The sequence below is a fragment of the Mus pahari genome, chromosome 17, assembly GCF_900095145.1.
Source record: "Mus pahari chromosome 17, PAHARI_EIJ_v1.1, whole genome shotgun sequence".
Taxonomy (NCBI): Eukaryota; Metazoa; Chordata; class Mammalia; order Rodentia; family Muridae; genus Mus; species Mus pahari.
The window spans coordinates 20982570-20997054 of NC_034606.1; the positions used below are offsets into that span (position 1 = coordinate 20982570).

At 40.9% G+C, this 14485-nt stretch overlaps 2 protein-coding genes across 2 annotated transcripts in view; one reads left to right on the plus strand and one right to left on the minus strand.

The window, feature by feature from the left end:
• Positions 1-14485, minus strand: part of Taf2 (TATA-box binding protein associated factor 2) — a 56084-nt gene that overhangs the window by 38808 nt on the left and 2791 nt on the right. Inside the window, 7 exon segments of the mRNA XM_021216227.2 lie at positions 742-827; positions 2265-2364; positions 3658-3962; positions 7089-7320; positions 8318-8459; positions 9875-9993; positions 11256-11416. Coding sequence (XP_021071886.1) covers positions 742-827; positions 2265-2364; positions 3658-3962; positions 7089-7320; positions 8318-8459; positions 9875-9993; positions 11256-11416 — 1145 coding nt within the window.
• LOC110335052 (histone H3.3-like) lies at positions 4368-6356 on the plus strand. The gene is made up of 3 exons (XM_021217142.2): positions 4368-4393; positions 4486-4595; positions 5853-6356. The coding sequence occupies exons 1-3, from the start codon at positions 4368-4370 to the stop codon at positions 6272-6274; spliced, it is 558 nt and encodes a 185-aa protein (XP_021072801.1). The 3' UTR covers positions 6275-6356.

A 14485-nucleotide genomic window follows, 5' to 3' on the forward strand; every position in this document is an offset into this window, starting at 1 on the left:
GCCTACATCTCCAAACTGTTCCAAATTCCTTTCATAATTCAGTTCCAAAGGCTTAAGAAACAAGGTTACGATTAGAGACAGTAACAGCTCTACCTCTGGTACAAATTTACTGTGCTAAATTTTTTGTATGTAACAAAAACCTGAGCAAAATGACTGAGAAGTGGAAGGGCTTACTGTGGCTCCGCTTAGTCCTCCCTGATAGGAAGAACATGGCTGAGCACAGCTCCTGTCTCATGGGAGGCGGGCAGCAGGGGAAACTGCAGGGTCCCATCTTGCTTTCATTTCATCCAGCCCTGTACCTCCAAAAGCTACAGCAGACGGCACCCACATGTAAGGAGCTTCTTGTCTGCTCAATCCTCCTGTAACATCTTCTCACAGACTTACAAGTGTGCTTTACTAATCCCCTGGGTATTTCTCAGTTGAATCGGTTGACAATTCGGGTTAACCAGAACAATAAACAAAATAACTACTTCCATAGATTTTTAAGTTTTATCAAGGCTAATATGACGAAAATGAACTATAGAAAACTTAGCATGTCAAACAGAAAAGCCTCACATTCCTAGGCTTCAATTCAGTTTCAGCCATCTCACGTGATGCAGCAGAAATGCAGAGGGGGGCTGACAAGTGCAGGCTGTGATGTCACACGATCATTACGTGTCCGGCCTTCGCGGGTCTCAAGGAACACACATGATCCTGTATGAGGCAGCCCGTAAAACGAGGTTCATAATATCACATACTTACTTATCCTTTTCTTTTCCACCACCAAATATGGGATGAAGTAAAACTCCCCCAGTTTTCAGTTCATACGCCACTATTTTATCTAGCTCCTAAAAAAAAAAAAAGACACAAAAGCAAGAGTCAGTGAAAATTTCTTCATACAACGATCTTTAGTACTAGGCCACAAATTCTCTTTCCTGGAATCAGATGTAGATGTGAGATAAGCAAACTATGCCTGGAGAACAGCTCGTGGTTTTATAAACAGAACAAGCTACACAAGCTGGATGAATGCTAAGATTCAAAAATCTCTCTTTATTTTGTGACTTCAGAGCTCGCCGGCAGCTCAGAAATTTTTCCTTACAGCCCTTCTCAGCCTCTCTGATTTGTCCTCTAAATTATTTATTCCTTCTTAGTATTTTGCATCTGAGGACTAACGCAACCAACAGGAAGTTACTTGAATGATGTTAATAACATATCAAGTTAAAATGACCCTATCCTTCTCTAACATATAATACTCATTAAAGTTAACAGAAAAAAAACGGAAGAAAAGCTGAAAAAGATAACATCATAACTATACTGAACATTCATGAAATTTAAATAATATTAGACAGCAGAGAAAAGTGGCAGACAGCACCGTGAGATGTTAAAAGCTAACTGGATCCTGACAATACAGCTGATTAGCCACATACTTTACTAGATAATTTAACCTCTATGTACCTTAGTTTCCTTACATGGAAAGTGGGGTAGTGAGAGAATTAAGACAGTCATACTACTTTAATCACAGTATTATTATATTACACACTGTTAGTGGTTATTCCCTTCTGAAATGAAGACTAGAATCTACCACTGCTAAGTATATGAGCAACTTTTTGGACAGAGAGCTAATTTAATAATGACATTAAGGTGGGAATTATTCTACCTAAAAACAATGAATTTAAGGATCTAATACAATAGATAAACAAAATACTGCTTTTATTCTTTGCCTTCATCTTTAAATAAAAGGAAATTACGACAGAGATCATACGGCAGGTATAGAAGACTACCTGACATATCAGTAGTCACTGTGTGCAAAGCACCATTCCCACTGCATGAGCAGCATGCCACCCTCCCCAGTGGAGCGCACACTACCACTACACCATCCTTCCCCAGGGAAGATTTGGAAACAAAAGTAGGAAGCTCACTTATAACCTTCTTTTCAGTGATGTAATTTTCATTTTATTTGAAAAGAATGAGCTATTTTTCAAATGATATTTCAAAAGTGCATTACAATAAGTAAAACAGAGGGCACAGGGCTAGAAGACGGCTCAGTGGGTGGAAGAGTTTGCCAAAAGCCCGAGCAACCTGAGCTTGATTTCCAGAACTCAGTGTAAGGAGAGGAGCAACTCCAGGAAGTTGTCTTCTGAGCACACACACACCCTAACATGTGTACTGGCCCCAACACACAAAATAAAGAAAAAAAATGGAATAAAAGACAGAAGACATGGAAATCAGAAAACATTATCATATATGACTGACTTACAAGTGGAAAACAAATCTCTGTCATTTACCTCTTTAATCCAATGGTGGTACTCATTGACTCCGAATGTTTTTTTCATCCACAGTCCATAAATATAGCCTGAAATTCCCTTCAGCACCCATTCATCAGACCTAAGGAAAGTCAATACTTTTCATCACTAAAGCGTGGCCAAGCAGAGTCAAAGAGACTAACGGAAACAGTGTGATATAGACCACTGTTGTTTTTAGGCAACTGCGGGTTATTAACAAATTATCGAGTTCCTCACATCTTTTAGGCTGAGCTGCCTGCTCATCTAGCCTTCTTCACATCTGGGTGGATCTTTAATTTTAAGACTGCTAAAAATAAAATGCATATTACAAGACCTGACACACTGTAAGTAGTCAGTTATCTTCCTGAAATGAAGTACTAAGTGTATGAATCCCCTAACAGGAACTGTTTTGGACAGAGCTTGCGTCTGTATGGGCTGGGAGAGTGTAGCTCAGCGAGAGTGATCTCCCACCATGCTTGCAGCCCTGGGTTTGATCATCAGTACAGAAGCAAAGCGAAGCTCACGGTGCTTTTGAATTCAGCAGTGTAGTCATTCTGATTGTGGCGCCTCTCTTCACACTACTGTTCAGACTGTTGAGACACTAAAGAAGTATTTGCCCACAGTCAGGGCTGCTTAACTCAAAAGTTCACATCTGCTATGTGTTCAGGCACATTCTCCACACTTGGAGGCAGAGGCAGACTAGTCAAGAATTCAAGGTTACCCTCGGTGTCACAAGTGAGCTCAAGATCATCTTCGGCTAGGCTCGTGGACTGGGAATGCTTATCAGTGACAGAGTGCTTGGCTTGTACGTGCGAGGCTCAGAGTCACTGGCGACTCCAACCCACGGTCCTTACTGTGACACAGAGGCAGAATTTTCATACCCTGGGGTTATGGTATCCTTATGCTGACCTGTTTATGGTTGTACTTTCTCCAGGGAAAAGGCAATCGGCACCAACCACTCATTTACTGACATACGTTCATATCTCTCTCTCTCTCTCTCTCTCTCTCTCTCTCTCTCTCTCTCACACACACACACACACACACACANGGATTAGTGTCTGACATTATACACGAGAGCCTTCAGAGACAGGGGAAGGGAACTTCCTTGACATATAAAACTTACAAATAGGAACTTTCCAAAAATCCAAAAAAAAAAAAAAAAAAAATGTACAGAAAAGGAGGGCTAAAACAAAGGGGAAAGTGGTATTTTGATAACAAATTGGTGATACCAGTACAGTTTTATAGTGCTACCAAGAAGGCACACCGATCACCTAAACGTGTAAGCTAAACATTAAGAACTAAGCCAGAAATGTGAATGCTAATTGTGGAAGAAGGCACTATATGACCCATTACTTCCTTATGTAAGAGGCTACATTGTTAACATTTTTAGAAATACCAGACTACCTATGAACTCAATCATACATGATGCTCAAAACCAGTCTCAAAACTGATGAGCCGAGAGCTTCTCCTCGTATGTACTTTAACTTGGGCACTCTCCATCTGAAGGGACACCAACCTGAAAATACTCATAGAAGCGTAAGCGGCCACCTCAACGTAAGCCTCATCAATGAAGACCGTCTTAAAACAGGAGTACGGATAGCGGCAAGTCAAAACTTCTTCATAAAATTCAAAAACTTCGTGAATGTATGACGTAGTATGTTTAAGTAACGGAAGAAGTTGAGGCAAACAAAAATGGGTAACCTGAAAACAAAAGAATAACCAACTCAAAGAAAGGGCATGTTTAGTTTGCAATAAATTTCATAATGTTGAAAATAGCTGTTGTAAAATCAGTAGGCTTTTCAGATCAGGTTTACAAAATGTTCATTGTAGTAAAAAAAATTAAATTTAAAATGGATTATGTTAAAAGCTTACACACAATGAGAATAAAACTGTTCCAAATTAAATTTTTCTCCAATGCATAAACTAGAATTAAATTTTAAGGCTTAGCATAATCTCTTATAGGTCTACACCTAGCTAACATTGAGCATCTTATAGTACTATTTTATTAATTTTTGTGTGTGTACAATGTTGAAGATTAAACCCAATGGCTTTCCCATGCCCAATGGCAAGGACCACTAAACTGAATCTAGAAGTTAATAGTTTATGATGCCCTACAGTGATGGCTCAGAACAGTAATTCTAACCCTTGGGACGTTGAAGCCAGTCTGGGCTATAGTGACCTCAGCATAAACCAGTTAGTGCTGATCAGTACTATCCGCATACAGGAACAATCACTCCAGTTATCCTCTGAAGCTTCAGCTGCAGACCAGATACTGGTGCGCCCAGTACAGGCGAGCCGCTGGCAGTAAAGAGGTAGAAAACATTCACAATACAAGTAACAGTCCTGGTTTTCATATTAAGCTAAATTCAAAACAAGTATCATAGACTGTCTTATGAAAACAATTGTGTGCCAAATGAATGAAGAAGCCAGGGATGGTGGCCACATCTGTAATCCCAGTGCTTCATGTTCCAAGAATGTAGTCCTGTGAGGAGAATTCTGAATGCTTGTGCAGAAACTTCGAAGAAACCAATACAAGAATCTTGTGACCCTGGTCAGCTTCTTCGAAAACATTGGAATTGTTTTTGGAATATGTTTTTGCGATCCTCCCAGGTGTAGCAAATACAAGTTTACTTCAGATTATTCACTATAGCTGCCGATTGCTGTTTATGGACCTCCATGAAAAAACTTGGTTTCTGCCACGTGGAGCCACCAGTGGTGTGTTTCCCACATGTGGCTTGCCCCTGTAGTTGCACATAGTTTACTAATGTGACTCTAACCCTCAGAGTACAACTGTCTGGTGCTCTGAATAAAGTTCTCTTTCAGCAGCTCCATTCTCCCAGGCCCCACCGACTCTAGAACACTGAGCAGAGGGTTGCCTGTTCAAAGCTAGCCAGAGCTCCATAGTGAGACTGCCTCAAGAGAAACAAGAATCCAGTAACGTGTCATCCAGAAGACGACATTGTGGGCAATCATTTCATGTTAGACAAAAGTTTGATAAATGAAAGCCAGATGCAGCAGTACATGCCTCAGAGGCCAGGAAGTTGAGGCAGGAAGCTTCATATGAGTTTGAGGAAAGCCTGGGCCACATAGCAAGACTGTTGAAGAAAAACAAAAACAAGACAAAGGAAAATAAACCGAAAACAATTTAGAATGTCAGGATTAAAACAAGTGGACACCACACATAGGGTCAAGGCTAATAGGATATAAGTTATGATTAGAGAAATGCATATAAATATAAGTAAACTATTTTAAATATATGAAAACTTTTTGATTTTTTTTCTAATGCATGCTTAGCATTAAGAATAAAAAGAGTATGCCTTGGCTAGAGTGTAAGTTGGTTTCTAAAATCAAGTGTTATTACTAATCTCAGCTAAGTCCCACCTCGGCAGCTGGGAAACTACAAGTTGAAATTAAAGTACAAGCACAGTACCACGGGACACATGACTTCAAGGGCTAACAGAGAGGCCTTATTTTTAAAGAAAAAATCAATAGGTGTTCGCAGCCTTTGCTACGCCACCGCCGCTCTCCAACGCCAGCACCGCCTCTCGCTTGCCGAGCTCCAGCCGAAGGAGAAGGGGGGTAAGTAAGGAGGTGTCCATACTGTGGCTCCTACAAAGCAAACTGCCCGCAAATCCACCGGTGGTAAAGCACCCAGGAAACAACTGGCTACAAAAGCCGCCCGCAAGAGTGCGCCCTCTACTGGAGGGGTGAAGAAACCTCATCATTACAGGCCTGGTACTGTGGCACTCCGTGAAATCAGACACTATCAGAAGTCCACTGAACTTCTGATCCGCAAGCTCCCCTTTCAGCGTCTGGTGCGAGAAATTGCTCAGGACTTCAAAACAGATCTGCACTTCCAGAGTGCAGCTATTGGTGCTTTGCAAGAGGCAAGTGAGGCCTGTCTGGTTGGCCTTTTTGAAGATATCAATCTGCATGCTATCCATGCCGAACGTGTAACAATTATGCCAAAAGATATCCAGCTAGAACGCCGCATACGCGGAGAATGTGCTTAAGAGTCCACCATGAGGGGAAACATTTCATTCTCAAAAAAAATTTTTTTTTCCTCTTCTTCCTGTTATCAGTAGTTCTGAATGCTAGATATTTTTTCCATGGGGTCAGAGGTACCTAAGTATATGATTGCGAGTGGAAACATAGGGGACAGAATCAGGTATTGGCATTTCTCCACGTTTATTTGTGTGTGAATTTTTAATATAAATGCAAGATGTAAAGCATTAATGCAAGCAAACTGTTTCAGTGAACACATTTCAACAGTTCAACTTTATAACAATTATAAATAAACCTGTTAAAATTTTCTGGACAATGCCAGCATTTGGATTTTTTTAAAATAAGTAAATTTCTTATTGACGGCAACTAAATGGTGTTTGTAGCATTTTTATCACACAGTAGATTCCATCCATTCACTATACTTTTCTAACTGAGTTGTCCTACATACAAGTACATGTTTTTAATGTTGTCTGTCTTCTGTGCTGTTCCTGTAAGTTTGCTATTAAAATACATTAAACTAAAAAAAAAAAAAAAAGAAAGAAAGAAAAAAAATCAATAAGATGTATTCTCACTTCAGCATACCGAGGTATTGATAAAGAACCCTGGTCAACAAACTCATCAAAATGTTTTAATTCCAAATAAATGTGATGTGAAATATTTTCTTTTTAGTGATAGTGCTAAAGTATTTAGAGCAGTTAAACACTAAAAAATCATGTTTATTTATTTGTGCCTGTCTTTCATAAAGAGTAAAAGTACAGAGAAGAGAAAGAAAAGTGAAGTGCACACACACACACACACACACACACACACACACACACGTACCTCATGCATATATGGATCCACAAGTATTTCGAATGGTCCGATGGCCAAGGAGATATTGGATGCTGCTGTAGGAATAGTAAGCATATAATGGAAGGTCTTCTTCCTCATGTCATGAGTATACACTGTCTCCACCAAATCTCCATTGGACACGGCTACCATTGCAGCATCTACTGTAAATTCTAATTTCCAGGTACACAGCTCAGAGTATGAATCAACACACGGGAACCAAAATCTATAAGCAGATTCACAGTACAAAATATATTTCAGACTTAGAATCAGTACATAGTACCAAAATATCAACAATTCTAAAGCACAACCTTAGAAGATTTAATAATCTGAGGGAAGCACTCACATTATAGACAATTTCATTAACATGTAGTCAACTACAAAGCATGAGAAAGAGTAGATTACAATTTCACATAAAGATGTAGGTCCTTATGTAAACCTCCTGACGCCAAACAACAGCAAAAAGCTGGCTAGAGGGCTGGTGAGATGGCTCAGTGGGTAAGAGCACCCGTCTGCTCTTCCGAAGGTCCGGAGTTCAAATCCCAGCAACCACATGGTGGCTCATAACCATCCGTAACAAGATCTGATGCCCTCTTCTGGAGTGTCTGAAGNAAGGTCCGGAGTTCAAATCCCAGCAACCACATGGTGGCTCATAACCATCCGTAACAAGATCTGATGCCCTCTTCTGGAGTGTCTGAAGACAGTTACAGTGTTCTTACATATAATAAATAAATAAATCTTTAAAAAAAAAAAAAAGAAAAAGCTGGCTAGAAAGAGCACAAGCATGAATGAGCCCATTTACTTCAAGTTCAAAGCCAAGCACAGTCGATGGTGTCTCAGGAACTGAGCAGACAGAATGCCAGGTGAGAATGCTGACTAGAAGCACAGGAGACCCTGCCAAGTGACGGTGCTATCGGTGCTGATCTGACTGTGAGCTCCACAGGCTGTTCACTTGTGAAAACTTATTGTCTCTTTACATTTAAATGCTGCAGTTCTCTGCATGTGTGCTAAAGCTCACTATAAAGTTAAAGCCTCGAGCTGATGGGTCATTTCCAAACTCTTCCCTGTGAGAAGGAACACTCAACAGACACGACTCAGAAGCAGCCTGGGGTTGGAGGGACCAGGCTTACACTGGCCATTCTAGAAAACACACTGCACAGTCAATACTTAAAAATGCAACTTGAAAAATTACATGAATTGAAAGATATGAATTTATAATCTACCTTGTAGAATTTTGATAACCACAAGAGAAGACATGAGCACCCCGCTCTGCCATACTCCCCTCTACACTGGGTACCACAAAATGAAGACCTCCTTTTGGCTGATCCAAAGAAAAATTAATATGTATCTTCAGGACTTTCAACTCTGCAATAAATGAATATATACATTCACTGACACATAAATGAGCAACAGTAACCTATATAATGAATATACCACATGAGAGCCCCAGCCTGAGCATCATACATATTGAGAAACCCCAGAGCTGCGTGGGATGCAGCTCCAGTGGTAGGGCCCTTGCCTAGATGCTGGAGGCCTGGAATCAAAGGCCAATACATAAAACAAAGACCCCGCAGCGCTCACTGCCACCGCACAGGCGCTTACAGTGCTCACCGACGCTAGCTGATAGCTTGTCCCCAGTCTCTCGAGCTGCTGCTTGTAACCTCTCACAAAGCGCACCACTAACCAGAGCATATTCTCAACAATTCTGACAACATGCAGTGTTTTCAGAAAAATTTAAAACCCCCTAATACAGATGCTTTAAGACCTGTCAAATCCAATTGCAATTCTACATTTCGAGGTTTTTCTCCTTTTGCATTTTGTCCCAAACTATCAGTTCTACTTGACTTTGGAGAGTAAAGCAAGGGAAGTAGGGTGGGGAGGATTATTAAAGAAACTGCATCGTCTATTATGTTCTTCAATTATATTCTACGTCTGTATAGTAAAAAACACCTTGTGTTAAAAGGAGATATTTTCATTTCCCCCAGATATTACAAGTGCATGCCCACAATAAGCTTCGACATGTGCCCACTGAATAGTACCATTATTTCTCATCTGCTTCCAAACACACTGAAAACAAAGTGTTTTCTCTCTTCTTTGACTTTTATAAGGCTAAATAAAGGTAGAAAGAACTTTTCAAACAATAATTGTAACTGGTTAAATCTTTAAAGAATAGATCATGAAGATTTAGCAAGGATAAATTCAAATATTGGACATGTGGCACAAGCCCATGTTCTAGCATCTCCTTGACCACAAGGCAGCTCAGTGATCTTACTATTGAATAGCAGTGAGAACGCTATTCTGGAAAAACTAGGACTGTTAATGTGGCAATAATGCTACTGTACCAAATGGATCTAGCCACATGAAAAGTACAATTCATTAAAAAAGCAAAACAGCCGGGTGTGGTAGCACACGCCTTTGGTCCAAGGACATAAGGGACTGAGGCAGATGGGTCTCTCAGTTCGAGGCCAGACTGGTCTACAGAGAAAGGTCTAGGACAGCCAGGAAAAAGAAAAGTGAAAGGAGCTGGTGGCATCTTCCTTTGACAGAGAACACTCCTTGCATCTACAAAGTGGTTTTCTTGCACTGAAACCAGGCAATTTGTAACAGCCCATGACTAACATATTCATACTAATCCAGGACCCTAAAGAAAATAACTTTCCAACTCCTTTCACACATTTGTACTGGTTACTTTACAGTTAAGGCAACTTTCTGGCTAGCTTTCTAGCCTATACATTTAGCAAGGTTTATTTCACTGTAGTAATACATTCCTGGTGCTTTACCATCGACATGTTTCCAGAGCTCTGAGGGAACCTTAATGCAGAGTTCTCCATTCCCCGCATCAGGGTCCACAGCACTGACTGCAGCTGCATATGCATTGGAAAAATAATTGAGGTTTCTCCTGGGGAAATAAAAGTCAATTTATAATAACAGCAAGCCACACATTTCACCAGATCTTCCTAAATATCAATGGAATCAATTATTTCTAAGTATTATGTCTTCTTACACAATTAATAAGAATACTTTTTTAGTCAAGTTAACTAATCCTGATAATATTCACCATGTTAAGAAGTATTATGTGATGGACATGGTGGTGCATGCCTTTAATCCCAGTACTCTAGAGGCAGAAGCAGGAGGATCTGAGTTCAAGGACAGCCTGCACTAAAAACAGGAAGGAAGGAAGGAAGGAAGGAAGGAAGGAAGGAAGGAAGGAAGGAAGGAAGGAAGGAAGAAGGGAGGGAGGNAGGAAGGAAGGAAGGAAGGAAGGAAGGAAGGAAGGAAGGAAGGAAGGAAGGAAGGAAGGAAGAAAAGCAGGCAGGAAGGCAGGCAATAGCTCAAAAGAACTGTTAAAGTGACAATTAAGTTCACATCCTTCATTAACTCTGAAATGCCAAGATCACTACTTGTCTAGTATCCATGTAAATTAGCTTCAGAGCCTATGAGAATCCTCTAGAAGGCTTGCTAGGGTGGGACCCTACCTATCCGGTCTGATCCGGTACATTTGGGTTAATATTTGAGATTTGCAGAACTAAATAGTTCCTAGGTAATACTGATGTTGCTTGGCTGGGATCACTCTTTAAAGCAATATGACATGTCCTAGGCTAGTGAAATACTATCCACATTGAAGAGTTTATACCTGCACTTGGCATCCCACTACAAAACGCTGAGAATCTCAGAAATAATATGACCTAGTGCTATCGAGGCTTTTAAAAAAATGCCCTCCAATATAGTTGCTAGTGGATATTGTATTTCATAAGATACCTTAAAATAGTGAAACCATTTAGTAGAGTATTTTACAGTGTCTGAAGATGACGGTGACCATCCAATTCACTGAAATAATTTCTTGGTATTTATCAATTAAACATGGATAAGATGAAAACAGAAACATGATTAAGATAATTTAACAAAAATAAGTGTACTGAAAATTCCCAGATAATACTTCTTTAAAGCTATAAGAAGGGAAATTTAATAACTTACTATGTTAGACAAAGGTGAGGAAACCCATGAGAGAAATTAGCAGGGCAGTAAAAGCAACAGAAATTATGCAACATATAGCTCTATTACAATAAGAATGGAAAAGTTTGTTGCAAAACATTAACCCAATCTCTAAAAACAATGACAGAATGATGTAGAAACACCAGCTTCTTAACATGTCCAACTTACTGTTTTGATTCACTGTGACAAACTTCTAAGGTTGGGTCATTATAAATAAAAGCAGCCTCCAAGTCATTGATCCGGACTCGGTATATTCTACACTGCTTACTGTTCAACTTGATTCTATTCAAGTTGGCAACTGTAGGGAATATAGTTAGCTCCACAAATCCCTGCAAAAACCAAGAACAACATTGGAAAGGCCAGAATGTTATGGAGATGTTTCCTTAATTACTACTTATAATGCAACCTCTAAAAGTAAATTCCAAATAGCTATGTACACAGTGTTTTCCAAGAATCTTAATTGTAAACATTAACTGTACCAGTGACTGACTGAGTACATCTATCTAGTCTTTACAAGCCTTCCTTTATCCACGAAATTTGTGGTAAGTAAGCCACTGTTGGCTGGAAAAGAGAAAACATTTACTAGTCTCAAATACAAGAATTTCTAGGTAGACTGCAACCTAACTAGGCTAGAGGACCAGAAACTGGTAGAGAAGAAAGTCCCAATCAGGAGGTTGAAATCAAAGAATCTGATGGTACGCAGAACTTGGGCTTTAAAAACTACAATACTGAAGCTCACAGGTATGATCTCCTCACAGGAGATAAATGAGGGAACAGAGCAGCAAGTGCTGCCAGAGAGAACAAAGCAGGTGGGAGCAGCAGCACGGTCGAATACTGAGTGACTGCCTACCGAGCAGTCCCATGTCATACACACTTCTCCCATGTTACCTGAGGGCTGTACCATCCATCAAGAGAAACTATCTACTACAACTGACAGCTAAATACTCTCACCAACATCCTGCGTCAACTCGAATGGGAACGACAGGGGAACTATGGGATGCAGGCCCAGCGATTTTCATAAGCTTGACTGAGAACTAGTACGCTGAACCCTAGGAGGGCATGAAAGGCTTCAGGTGCTATGTGGTGAGTAGGAGGGTTTCAGATCCCCACAGGAGTCACCAGTCAGCAGAGAGGGCCAGAGAGAGGTGCTCCTGTCACGTGCCAGCTACCATTCGACCTCTCTAATCCTGATACCAACTCTGAGGAAAAAAGTGCTACTGGAAACATTTTACCCAAATGCCCTAGAAGATAAAAGTACTGTTGAAAAGTATTTCAAGATTAGCTTTTATACATAAATTAATAGTTAACAAAATGCTAGCTAGCCCTATCTGTTTCTACTAGCCTATTAATGCTCTGGGCACAAGGGCATTATATAAAGTTTAGGAATATTTTCTGTATAATCTTTATACCAACTCCTCAAAACACATGCAATTCTATAGCCGCTATGCTCCCAGTTCTGAAATAAGAGACACATAGTCTTAAATCAAACCATTAGCATGGATCAACAGCTTCTTACATCAGAAAGAGCAAAAGCTGGAAAAGCTTTGTATTTAAAAGTGCAAATTAAACTGGTGGTGGCACAAGCTTGTACCACTAGGACTTAAGTGAGGGCAGGAGGTGGCCACAAGTTTGAAGCTAGCCTTGCCTACATAGCAAAATTGTCTATGGAGAGAGAAAAGTTGCAAACCAAGCCAGAGTAGCAGAAAGCCCAGACATAGATAGATAGATCCCTTCCTCCCTCCCTCCCTCCCTCCCTCCCTCCCTCCAGGGTCTTAGCTAGGCTGGAAGTCTCCATGGAGACCCAGTTGGCCTGGAACTCAAATGTCTGCCTCTGCCTCTGAGCTGGCATTAAAGCCGAGTGACACCATGCCAAGCCCCAACTTGTCTCAGACTACTCTGTCAATCACCCAATGACCACCCTACATAAAGAGTAGAAAACCAGCAAATAAAACCAAATGAACTTGGCGCTGGGCGTGGTGGCACACACCTTAAAGCCAGTGCTCCAAGGCTGAGGCATGAAGAGCTCTGCGAGTTCAAGGCCAGCCTGATCTACACAGTAAGAGCGGCACAGTGAGAATGTCTGGGGGCCAGGGGAGGGGGGCCGAGGAAGGAGAAGAAAAAGGTGATTCTGATAGATTTGTAATTTCAACACTTAGAAGGCTGAGGCAAAAGGATAGCCAGTTTGATGCCAGCATGAGTTATATAGTGAGCCTCTGGATCAAGAATCTAAGAAGAAAAGTGAATTAGAAAGTTACGGAAAGAGTTATTAACCCATAGTTACCTGTTAAGAATATAAGAACAGCATTTGGTTTTTCTAAACCAACACTGATAATATAAAGTGAAGAAAATATATATCAAGAAAAAGGTTCCCTGATGTCACAGGGCCCTAACCTGCATGCAACAATCAGATCTATTAAGTGTCACAAGCTTCTGCTCAAGCATTCTTACCCACTGACGTAATTCAAATCCTCAGACTATCTAATGCCTCAACATTAGCCTTCCATTTTAGGGCTTTCTCCGCCATGTCACAGCTAGCCGTCCCATGTTCTAATCTTTTTGAAAACTATTAACTACACCTAAATGAAACAGTTCCTGGATGTGTGAGAGAAGCTACCTATTCTCTTATTTATGGTAACTTAAAGGAAACTAGACGGTCTCACCGCTATTTCTTGGCCATCTGTCACACTGAATGTAGCAAACACTACAAAAGCCAGGGCAGCAGTCATTTGTAGTTAAATGTGTCTCTCCTGACAATATGGAAAAGGACCCTTGTATATACCTCACTCCTGGACTCATCACGTAGAAACTATTAGATCCTGGTGGGCATGGAGCACATGCATGCCTGCAATCCCTGAAGCCAGAGACCCTTCTGATAACGATGACTGCAACTGCCTTTACCTACGGTGCTAGAGTGCCTCCATTCCAGGATGGCAATCAAAGTCACCGTCTGAGACACCCCCACACGCTGACACTGCTGAGTTTGAATGTCCAGTGCTTCTCCTTTCATGGCCCTTTCCTTCAATCAGAAACTGGACTGCTCCATTGCTCCTGGAATTTCTGGGACTTTCTTCTCCGCTCATCCCCAAACCTGACCCTAAATCACTCTCTTACCAGCCACCAAACTCTCTCGCCCCACAGCTACATTTTCGCCTACTTTCTCTCCCTCCTATGAATGATCCCTTCAGAGGCTCCTCTGCAGGACAGAGCTACACCAGCTAAGAAATCCTCCTCTGCCTATTACCCTCTTCTCTGATTATAACATGCCTCTCAGCGCCCAGAAGTATGTTCAAAATGTACTTAAAAACGTTCAAAATGTACTTATGAATGGGCATAATCATCAAAATAAGCCACAGAGGGAGACTGCATGATTGTTTTTGAAGCAGATCACCCTATGCAGT